The following is an 11,759-nucleotide window of genomic DNA, read 5'->3' as shown; positions in this document are numbered from 1 at the left end:
AAGCAAAAAGAAGGAGAGGATACTACGCCTTTGCTTTTGGTCAATTTGTTTTCTTCAATAGAAATCGTCAGATAGGAGGAATGATTGCTTTGCGTTTTATTCGCAGGTTGGTTTTTGTTTTGTCTCCAGATTAGTTTCATTTCATTGTTGAATCGTCCCTCTCGGGTGCGCACGGCACCAGAGGGCTGGCGTGAGGAAACAAGACAGTACTTAACAAACCCAGCACCTAAGGGCATAAGGCAGTTGGAGGTTTGTTTGTTTGTTTGTTTGTTTGTTTTGTTTTGTTTTGTTTTGTTCTTTCAATCAGCACCAATCCCAGAAATGATCTACACTTGGTGTAAGGTATAAAACTTGTTTTCCGTCTGGAGTGGAGACAGCTCCTCCTACTCCACCCTCTGAACCATAGTGTGGGATTTTTCAATACTGTTTATGTGTAGAAAACAAAAGAAAGGTTTCTTTTTGTTTTTACTTACAAAACATAGAGAGTATCTTTGTATACATACAGCGACTGGAAAGAAAGCTTATCTGAAGGGGTCGTGACTTATTATTTTCTCTTTTTTGTAGCAGTGGTGGAGGTGGTGGTGAGGTGGTGGTGGAGGTGGTGTTTCTGTGTACTGGGGGCAGGGAGGGTTATATTTCTTGCAGGCGGTGTTTACCGCCGACCAAACTTAAGGTCCCCTTCTCAGCTCGGGCCCAGGTGCTCTTAGAGTGAAGACTCATACTGCAGCAATTCATAAAGGAGCGGTCCGTCCCGATACCGAATGCCCACCGCAGTGGGGGTCACGTACTGTAGGATGTTAATAGTCCTCCTCAGCCTCCTGTCTACGAAATGGGCATCCCAAGCTGGGTATCTCTTTCTTGGCATGTCAATCTTAATGAGGGGCCCTTCTGGGTAAGGACGCCCCGACGGGGTGGAGGGCTCCACGGGTCTCACTTGGAAAACGGGCAAGCAAGTGTCGGCCGTGAGGTCCTCCTGTTGTTCCGTGACGGCTCTGGTGGGCGTGACCTGGGTCCCCCGGTACCCAGGGGTCTGAGGCGCCATGGGCTCAACATCGGGGGGCAGAGGGATGCCCCAGAGCAGCTCGGCACAACAGGAGCTGGCAAAGATCTTAGCTCGCGGCCCCACGGGATGCAGCACACCGTAATATAAGAGCATCAGTGCGATCCCAGCCACAAAGCTAATAAAGACACAACACAGTGCTGGCACCGCGTAGGAGTCAGTGGTCTCCGGGTTTCTGTAAAAATACCAAAGGAACGTCAAGGCAGCATTCTCGGTCAAGACTATCGTATAATACGCAAACATTCGGTATCGAGTCCGCCCTTCCTTGACGTTAAACCAGCAGAAAATGTACACGATCCCTACCACCATGTTGAAGAGGATCTCCTCCCACTTGGACATGCAGAAGTCCGTTCCGCCATGGATGATCCAGAAGGCCATGGCGCACCAGTGCACCACCACGAAGATCCCGAAGTAGAGCTGGAAGATGGAAGCAAAGAGGGCAAAAGAGATAACTCTGGAGGAGATGGTGAAGAGACGCCAGAAGAGGTGGATGAGGGCCCCTCTGTAGCTCATGCTCTTCTTGTCATCCCTGGAGTCCCGCAGCAGCTTGTGATAGGAGGCTAGCACCCAAGCCAGGGACATCAGGGACGTCGCAGAGGAGACACCTGCCGGAGAGACAGACCCACACGGTCAACACGCGCGGCCATGGCCCCGCGGGCTGCGGGAGGAGGCGCCCACACCCCCTGGAGTGGGAGATGCGCAGGGGCAGGCGCGGCACCGGCGGGCACGGCTGCGCCTGCAGCTGACAGCTGGGGGTCTAGGTCCGGCGTCCAGGGCCCCGCGCGGAAAGGCGGAGGGCCAGGGCTCGAGAGGCACGCTGAGGCCAATGGGCCGGGCCGGGGGGAGGGTGGGGAGAGCAGGGCTGCCTTGACGGTTCCCACCCTGCTGTGCGCGGGGCCACCTGCTCCCGGCTGAAGGCACCAGGCCGACGCACGTCCAGGGCTGGGATCCCCTCCACCCGCAGCCCGCGGCCCCCACAGGGCGCAAGGAGGACACGGATGGGGAAGGCCACGGCACACTCACTGCCCTGGCTCCGCAGCCGTTTCCCGGGAAGGCACTGCCAGCCCCTTTCCATCGGTCACTCACAGCCCCCGGCAGCTGGGAATGAGCCGCACTCTATTCCCCACCCGCCACTACGTCCTGCGGCCACAGCCGTGTTCCGGGGCCTCCGTCCCGGGTCATCCTCTTCTCCCCGAGCCACCCGCACCCCCGCCTGCTTTCTCCTGCTGGCCATTGCCGGGGTCTGGGCTGGCGGGACCCGGCCTGCTCTGGCTTCTGTCCAGATCCACTAGCGTTGTGACTCATGCTTTGGGGGAGCCGGCAGCCCGCGCTGCCTTCGTGAGGGTGTTGGCAACATGCTCGAGGACGCATCTGGGCCTTGGCGGCACCCGCTCCTCCGTTATGTCTGGTTAATGCGTTAAAGTCCCTGGCCTTGGCCACTGGCCTCTCTCCCTTTCCTCTGATCACGGCCACGAGACTGGGCTGCAGTTCCTCCTGGAAGCTGCTGCAGAGAGGACACTGGGGCAGCCAACTAACTCTGGGGCACAGCAGGGCCCCCCGAGAGCCCCTGGCCCCCGAGACTCATGGAGCACGTGCACACATCGACCTGTTTAGAGCAGCCCGCGATGGGGCTGCTGTGTCGAGGTCCCGAGGCAGGGCCTCTGAGCGTGACCATCTCTGGACAGGGTCTCAGAAGAGCCAATGAAGTTAAAATGAAATCATGAGTGTGAACCCAAATCCAATCTGACCACTGTCTAGAAAAAGAGAGAACCTGGCCCACCGAGAGGAGGCGGTGTCTCCAAGCCCTGGAGGGAGGCCCGAGGGCAGGCGTCCTGCTGTCCGAGCCGGGCCTGCAGTGTTACAGGGTTGAATTAGATTTATATGGTGCCCCGATCCCATTTTTTGCATGAAGAACCTTAAGATATTTTGTCAAAAGCACACATTATCCAGAAACGGGATCAGCGCTGGAACTCAGAGTCTGCTCCAGCGACCCCGGGAATGTGCCCTGCACTGCTGGACCAGCGGACGTGGCCTTGAGGGGCTGGGCGAGGTGAGAGAAAAGGCTGAGGCCCCCGGGTGTGAAGGATTTGAATCTAGGCCGCGAGTGGATGGGGATCAGCAGTCAGGGGCGCCTGGGCGAGGCCCCCCCTGGGAACTGAGATAAACACCAAGCGTGAGCCTGAACCCCACCCCCTCATCCTCAGAACAGCACTCAAGACACACAGGGCGCGCCCCGACGGAACCCCCAGGCTCACGCGTCCCATCAAGTGTGGACCTCGGCGGGCCCGCAGCCTGCCCATCACAGGGTGGGAGGGGTGCAGGCTTCCTTGTCTTCAGGGTCCACTCGCAGGATGCGTGTCTTGCCAAAGGCCAGTGGTTATCCGCCCCCAACCCCCCTCCAGGCCCCGTGAGAGCCCCGTGGACAGTCGGCTTGCACTCCGCACGCCAAAGGTCATGCTGGGAATCGTTAAACTCATCGCATTTGGCGGCGACACGTTCTGGGCAGTGACCTTCACGGCTTCTTCCTTTTCCTGGCGCGGCCCCAGAGGCAGGGCTCCTGTGAGCCCCCTGAGCTGCCCCGAGCCCGCTTGGCCGCCTGGGCATTTGCACAGCTGCCCGCCCCGGGGCAGTCCCTGAGAGAGGTCGGGAGAGGGGCCTTCTGGCGCTGATCACTGGACCTGGGGGCTTGGGTTTCCAGGAATAGAACGGCCACACTGATGTCCAGGCGAGAGCATGAAGGACTGATCTGTGGTCTACGCACACACACGCCCTTCCAAGGGTGGGGGGGGTCACTTGGGAGGCCTCAGGTGCTGATGCAATACCCAAAGGTCACTGCCAAGTGAGCTGTGGTCAGATGGAGAACAAAGCATGGCCAGGCCACGGCCTCACACCACACACTCCCCTAACGTGTCCGTCATGGGCTGGCGTGCTTGAGACCCGTCTGTCTGTACAGCCAGGACGACACCCACTCACCCAGTCTCTCCAGATCGCCTCCTCCCTCCTTTCCACCACAGCGACATTTGGGGGAACCCCACCATCTGTTCTACAAATCCCCCTGCTGTGTTTTCCCCACACCGAGTTCCTTTTAGATGGGCAAGACTTCCTTTTCCATCCACCCAACTTCCCCCAACTCCCTATATTTTTAAAAAAGTCCCGTCTCTTCTTGGAAACGTTCCCAGAAAAAGGCGAGGCAGCTGTGTGCACAGCCCTCTAAGCGTCACCGTCTGCCGCTGTCCCCACTCCCGCCCAGGGGACGCCGCCGCAGGGAGAGATGGTGCGCGGTGCCTCCCCGCCCAGGCACCCAGAGGCAGGCGACCAGCACAGGGCTGCCGGCCACCAGCCGGGCTCGGATGTGGGGTCACGGCCAAGGCTACACGGGTGGTGGACAAAAGCGCTGATGCAGATCCCTGGAGCCTGCTCACCCCGCTTGGGAGACCGAACCGTTACATGTGCAGGGACTCTGGGCTGGCCGATGGCGCGTCGGCCACGTGTGATGGGAATATTTACACCACGGAAACTGGCAAGTCCTGCAAATCATGGCACCCTCAGGACTGGTCAGTAAATTTCGCAACACACCACTGGTCTGGGTCATTCCTCCTGGAGAAGCCGGGAGGGCATCCTTGCAAAGGAGGCGAGCCTGTGAGGACCCCCCCCACACCCCAAAGGCACCCAGCCAGCATGCACAGCCTGGAGTCTCCTCCAGAATTCTGATGGGATAACAACAAAGACACCCACCTCCTCTTTAAACTTTCATGGGAAGATGCTTCCACTGCAAATAATTTAATGTCTGGGGTTTTCTTTGCACACAGTGTTTTGAAAGCACAGACACTCATCACATTACAGTATCTGGTGAGGGTGTCATCCCCACGTGAGCTTACCACGGAGGCTGCCTTAGGGGCAACCTCCAGAAAAGATGGGACCCAACACCTGTGCATGGAACCCAGGGCCTGACATGTACGTGGCTGAGGATCAGGGAGACCAAGGCCAGTCAACACGGCCTGGTGGGAACGGGTGGTGGTGGGGAGACTGGAATGTCTCCGCAACGCTGAGAAGTTAGATCACATCCTGGCCAGAGAAGCTCTACACCATAAGGGGCTGGCCCACAGCGGGCAGAGCCAGATCTGACCACGACGGGTAACTGCTGACATCGTACGGTGGCGCCTCTCCGTGGGCTCTGAATCCCTATCACGTATCTGCTAATCTCTAACAAGGGTTCGGTGATAGTACTGCCCCCCCTCCCACCCCGAACCGCTACCCTGACCCAGGTTCCTCTGCGCCTGGTGCTGAGTCACGCCCAACAAGCGATTCTTGAGCCACTTCCTGCATGGACACGCTTGCCCACTCAACGCCACGCGTATCCCGATGGCCATGCTGTTGGTGCACCCCACACCAGGTCAACAGCACCCTTTTCTCTGCCGTCTGGCCAGAGTAAGTGAGCTCGGCCAGCAGAGACTGGCCGCCCCAAGGTCAGGACGTCAGAATGGCCGGAGCCAAGGTGCGGGCAGCCCTGTGTTCCGGAGGCGAAGGGGACAACCTGTGTCCTGGGTCTTCCCAGCGTCTAGAACTGCCTCCCTGCACACGTATATGCAACTGACCTGCTCTTCCTCGTGGACAGGCCAGCTGAGGCCCCGCCTCCTTGCTCTGAGCCAGATGGGGGGCACCTTCAGGTCCCTTGGGGCTCTACTGTCTGAGCCCCTAGCTCTCCCCTCTGCTTAGAAGGACCCTGTGATCATCCTGTGTCTAACCAGATAATCCAGAAAAATCTGCCCCTGCCCAATCCTGCGTTACCCCAGAAGGTTCCAGGGATTAGGAGGTGGGCGTCTTGGAGGGGCCACATCCAGCCACCAATACCCACAATCACCCACTTAAGAGCAGGGCTATTGTTCTCAAGGGGGTGCTTTTGCTCCCCACCCCCACACTGGGAGTGGCCAGTCTGGACACAGTTTGGGTTGTCACAACTTTGGGTGTGCGTGCTCCTAGCATCTAGTACATCCTGCAATGCTTAGGGCAGCACCCCCAAAACGAAGAGTTATCTGGCTCCAGATATACTAGGAGCTGACAGGCACTCCCTGTGTCCTCGGAGCTCTCTGCAAGTTCAAAAAGAATTGTGAACTTGCAGAGGTCTGGCAGGTGGTGTTGCAGGCTCCGTGAAGAGGCAGGAGCAGCCTGAAAGAGTCCTGGTCACAGGCGTACTGGCCACCGCATGGTCTGCAGACGCAGCGTCTCTCTGGACTGTCCCATGAGTCCCCCTGAGCAGCGCTGTGAGCTCACGTCCCCTTGGGGCCATGGTGACCATAGGCCGCACCAGCCACCCTGCCCAGGAGCCAAGGCCAACGCGGGCACTCCACAGACCTCGCAGAGGGAGAGCGGAAACGGCCCCTGCCTCATCCTTCTGCTTTCTCAGATGCCAGCAGATAAAGACAAACTTTAGAGCATCTAGAACAAATGTCAGCCGCGCAGCTGGTATGACACCAGCCGGCAGATGCCGATCCGGCTGGCCTTGAGCACACTGTGAAGAAGGGATGGTCCATAAACCCCTTCTCACGGAGGCACAAGCAGCTGACCGTGCTCAAGGCCCTGAAGCTCCCAGAAGCCTTTGTCTAGCAGAGGTCTGGGTGTCCTGGGAGAACCGGGGCTCTGGGACAAACAGATCTGCCCCCAGCTGTAGGCTGTGGACCATGGACCATGGACCATGTAGAATCAAAAACGGTAAATGGAAAATGCACGTGTGCATGGACCTCCCTGGTGGCGCAGGGGTTAAAGACACAGCGCTAGCAAACTATCGCCAGTCACTGCTGCACGAGTTCAATCCCTAGCCAGCCAGGGAGCTGACCTACATGATGCAGCAGACCTCTCCTGTCTCCCTTCTGCTCCCCTCAGCAGTGTGTTTCAGTCAGTCCACCTGTTCTGCTCCCCACTCTGTCTCTGGTGAATCCTCTCAGCCCCCGCACCTCTGGCCTGTACCCCAGTTCTTGTATGCATGAATAAATATATATAAATACATCTTTAAAAAAAAGACTTATCATTACAAAAACACACACACTCGTGTATATGACACCAAGGCTGTGCATCCAAGCATGCACACACATGTGCACGAACACCACAGGGAGGGTACAGAAAATTCTATCATCCCGAAGCTGTACCTGTGGGGAGTCAGATCTATGTGTCTTTATAACACGCAACTCTGCGCCCATACACTTTACATATATAAAACACTTTCCATGCAGCCCCCACGTACTCTCTGTAGATAGACAGGAAGGATAGTGGTCCAGGGCCGGCTAGTCAAGACTCGGAATCAACAAATAAACAAAGACTCAATGCACGCTCGAGCTTGCATTGTCCCGAGGCTCGCCTGCCACGGCCTGCCTCCACGCAGCTGGCGGCGGCGAGGGCAGAGACCTGGTCTGCCTGGTGTCTCGGGTCCGCCCTGCAGAGCTGAAGGCAGGCATGCACCAGCATCACCGCTGCCCACAGACTCACCTGCGGTGCCCCGTGAAACTGAGTCCACCCCGAGAGGAGCAGCCTGTGCTGGGGTTGCGGGGCCCCTGCCCCATCCCGCCTTGCAGGTCCAGGATCCTGGGGTCTAAGTGGAGCCAGGGGAGGGGACTGCTGGAACCCTAAGATTCTGCAAATGCAAGAATGATGTAGCTCAATCTAAATCTCAAAGCCACTCTTCGCCCAAAGCAGAACCACCTTAGGCTCCCCCACTCCAGTCCCCAAGCCACCTCCGCCTTGAGTGTCACAGGCCCCCTGCACCCCTCTTTGAGCAGGCAGGGGCTGGTGTGATCAGCCCCAGCTTAAAGGGAAAAGCAAGGCTCAGAGAGGTTCAGCGATGAGTCAGAGATGCCCACTACGTTCACGGAGGTGGGGGCCGTGAAACGGCCCCCGCCTGGCTGGTTGCTGCCCACCCAGGTTCCTCCTACAAGGTCCGCTCCCTCGCTCTGCCCCTCCAGCCGCTGCCCAGTGGCACCCGGGCAGCTCGGGCTTGATTTAAGCACCACGGCGGGAATCCAGGGAGAAGAGGGCTTGTGGCAATGGGACAGCAGGCCCTCTACCAAGGACCGAAGGGTGGGGCATGAGAAGCAGGAGAAAAGGGGGGTTGGAGGCCTGAGACTGGCTGACTAGGAACCAACCTCGCCTGCAGTGCGCGCTCCAGGGTCGGGGCCCGGTGAGCCAGGGGGAGCGGCCCAGAGCCCTGGAAGAGGGCTTTTGGGCTCAAGATGCAGTCCCAAACCTGCTGGCTGGTACCCTGGCGAGTCACCTCAAGGGTGTGGAGCCTGGGCTCTGCAAGAGGGTGACAAGGGCCTAGTCCTGCAGCTGGACACATGTGTGGTGCGAGCACAGGACTCTGGAGGTCACCAGATGATCCCCATTACGTGCTCTGATCAGCTTCGAGGTCACAGATTAGTTAGAGGGAGTGAAAGCCCCCGGCACACAGGCCAGTCTGGCCCCAGCTTCACCTTTCTCTGCTTGAGGTTCATGAAATCCAGGATTCAAGTTTTGGAGTTTTGCCAGGCGAAGCCGTAAGGTCGCCCCGGTGTGTTTCAGCATGAGCCCTGCCCTCTCCAGGCAGAGCTCCCAAAGCCCCCAAATCAGCCTGCCTTGACCTCTCTCTCCGTTCCAGCATTTCATGCACAACTTTTTGGGTGTTCACCTGCTAGCTCACCTGTGCTAACACTCAGGAAATCCATTTACTTTCTCCTATTTTTTTCTGTTGCTTTGAGAACTCCCCCTCATATTCACATGCTACATTTTCCTTTGCACTTAAAAATCTACGAAGAGGGTACACCTCACGCTAAGGGTTCTCACTGCAATCTGAAAAAGGAAAAGAACTCTCCCCTTTTCCTCTTGCCAGTTGTTAGGGGCAACCTCAGTCCAGAGGCCTCAGAACCGTGTGCAGATTCAGCTAGAACGAGGCAGGGAAAGGACGTAGGTCTCTGCCTAAGGCCCTTCCAAATTCTGTGTACACGTGTAAGGTTTTAATGTTCTGTTCTGCAAGAAGCTACCTGTGGCTAAGTGTGAGCTGCAGCTGTCTCTGCCTAGCAGCTGTCCCATAAGATAGGAGGCGGTCGGAGACAAGGGGATGGGGGTGGGGGACAGGGCGCACCCTCTGGGGAACCAGCCACACCTGTGTCCAGGGACCCATCCCTTCCCTTCGGTCCTGGGCGCAGACACAGGGCAGCCAGGAAGGGGCCCGCTGGGAACCACGGTCTCGTCCTGTCTTTGTCTGTTCCCAGCTAAGACACAGGAATAGGACAGGTGGCTAGGAGCTGCTGTCGAGGGTGGGAGGTCTCTGCACCAACAGGCCTGAGCTCCTGGGGATCTGTCAGAGGTGGGTGACTGCAGCTCAGCTTGAAGGGAGTTAGGGAGAAGCCTCTTTGCACTAGGCTTAGATTGGTGATGACTAAGAAGGAGGGGCCTGGACTCCCCCGCAATCCTAGATTCCTTACCTGGTCCTGTTGACTAACTAGACCACAGTTGCTTTGAAACCGTCGCCAGCCCGCCATCCTTAGGCAGTTGGGGTGGTTACCTGTCTTTTGAGCTTGTCTTCGCAAAAACACCTGCCTGTGAGCCACATGGCTGCAACTTAGAGACCCCACAGAATCAGCAAGACAGGAAAAGTAACTCCAGACCATACTCAGGAGCAGGGGGGCTGTCAACCTGGAAGAGGGGCCGCCTAGAACAAATCCAGAAGCTGAGGGTGCACCGACCAGAAACATCTGGTTGTTTGAAAAGAGCCTTTTGGGGTTCCTGGTTTCAAGGGCTTTGCAACTTTGTAACTTCCCTGTGGACTGCGGTCAAGTGCAGAAGGGCAACCCTCTGTCTTCAGCTCTGCTCCCACCAAGTTGTAATCCCTTTCCCTCCTGGGTGGGAAGGGAAGACAGCGGTGAGTTTTAACACCTGTCTTCTGGCCAGTGGAATCACAAACAAATCCTTTCTTCTCTCAAAATGCTGGTGTAGGGCCTCCCCTCTGGCGCAGGGGTTGAGTGCTGGGCTGCGAAGCTGCCCGCAGCCTCTGCAGCGCGGGTTCAATCCCCAGCGGCAGGCGAGGATCCCATATGGCGCAACAGACCTCACCTGCCGCCCGCTGCTCCCCTCAGCAGTGTACTTCGTCAGTCTGCCTGTTCTGTTCCCCACTCTGGCTCTGGTGAATTCTCTCACCCTCCCGCGCTTCTGACTGTACCCAGTGCTTGTATAAATAAATAATTAAATCTTCAAAAAAAAAAAATGCTGGTGTGCAGTGTTGGCCTAATGCGCATTGAGCCCGGACGAGGTATCAGTTCTAGCAACAAGTTCCTTCTTGGTAATGAGGAGACTGCGGGACACTCGCAGCCTGGGGCCAGCCTGGCCCGGCGCCTGCAGGGCACACAGCGGTCGCCATACTTCCTGGGTGGCAGCTTCACCTCATTTTAACCCCAGTCCTAAATGCTCAAGCAGTCAACCTTTGTGTCCTGGATGGGGATGGCTAATGTCCGTGTGAGCAAGACTGGAAAGAGACCAGAAAGCATTTTTCACATAACGAAATCCAGAAATCTGCCAAGAGAGAGAGAAAGCAAGGGAGGCCGTTTAGCCAACCCTAGAGCTGAGAAGCAGCCGCCGGGCCTCCCCGGCACCGGAGAACCAGAGCCAGGGAGCTCTGCCTGCACCAGAGGGGAAGCGGGTAAGGGAGGTGGAGGCGGAGCTAATTTTCTGTGGGGTGCTGGGTGCGGTCCAGCCTCCCAGGGGTCAGACGAAGCCCTGGCGGGGGTGGCAGCTGAAGAGAGAGATGCAGACGCTGTAGCCTAACGAGTGCAAAGCAACCCCAGCAAAAACTTGTCTTTCTGCGAGGCACGGAGCTGTCGGTCAGGGCCCTGGCTAGAAAAAGCAGCAGGTACAAGTCCTGGGAGGACTTTGATAGAAAAGGAGCCAGCGAGTGAGGTCCAGAAAGAAACAGCAGGGAAGCCAACACCAAAAGACGGAAAGACAGGTTCCTGACTGGACCTTAACGCTCAATGTCCGTCGACAAGAAAGTCACTGTTTTACTGTTTTCATGCACTTCCTGTCTCAGTAAAGATGCCCGTTTTCACATAACTTTGCTACTCTCTATTCTTGGTGACTGGTGGCTGGGTGGGCGCAGGGAGCTGCCTGCGTGAGGCCTGGGGCTTGAACCCCTCCCTGGAGACGCCTGCTGCGTCTTCGCTGAGGCCCAGTGGGGCAGGAAGGGGTGCCTGAGCCCTTCCTCGCTGTATGGCCTGGCGCAGCTTCTTTCACTCTCTGGGCTCAATTCCCCACACACTGAACAGGGAGGCGGGACTAGATGGCCTGGACTGAGCTCTCCAGTGCTAGAGACTCTTGCTCTAGATTCCTCTGGAAAGTGAAGTGGTGAGGTTCAAGTTTCTTGTCACCGACCAAAGCATCTCTGCAAGAATCTTCACCATCTTCCCTCCTCAGAGCGGGCTTGGAGCCCCTGTGGAGCTTTGTCCACTGCAGCGCCGCTTGTGACAATGGGCGGATCACTTCGGCTCGGCCCCGTCCTGGGACCAGAGCAGGCCCCACCTTCAGGCTCAGCCTCGGCCCCAGCTTGGGGGGGTCCTGTGCATCTGACCCTAGTTAGGGACTCCAGCCTTCGCCCTGAGCTGAGCTACAGGGTAGGGGGTGCACCACAGCCCAAGCACACCTGGGGGTGCCATAGGGTCCCTCTGAGGCTACCTGGGGGGAT

General features: G+C 57.6%; 1 protein-coding gene across 1 annotated transcript in view; it reads right to left on the bottom strand.

Annotated features, from left to right (window-relative positions):
- Positions 1-703: 703 nt before the first annotated feature.
- Positions 704-11,759, bottom strand: part of XKR6 (XK related 6) — a gene marked incomplete at both ends in the record, with an annotated part of 171,958 nt that continues 160,902 nt past the window's right edge. Inside the window, one exon of the mRNA XM_084232439.1 lies at positions 704-1,665. Coding sequence (XP_084088565.1) covers positions 704-1,665 — 962 coding nt within the window. The remainder of the gene's footprint in view (positions 1,666-11,759) is intronic.

This window comes from Talpa europaea, assembly GCF_964194135.1.
Source record: "Talpa europaea genome assembly, chromosome: 4".
NCBI lineage: Eukaryota > Metazoa > Chordata > Mammalia > Eulipotyphla > Talpidae > Talpa > Talpa europaea.
Note: the sequence above shows the minus strand (reverse complement) of the source record. Positions and strands in the feature narration are given on the sequence as shown.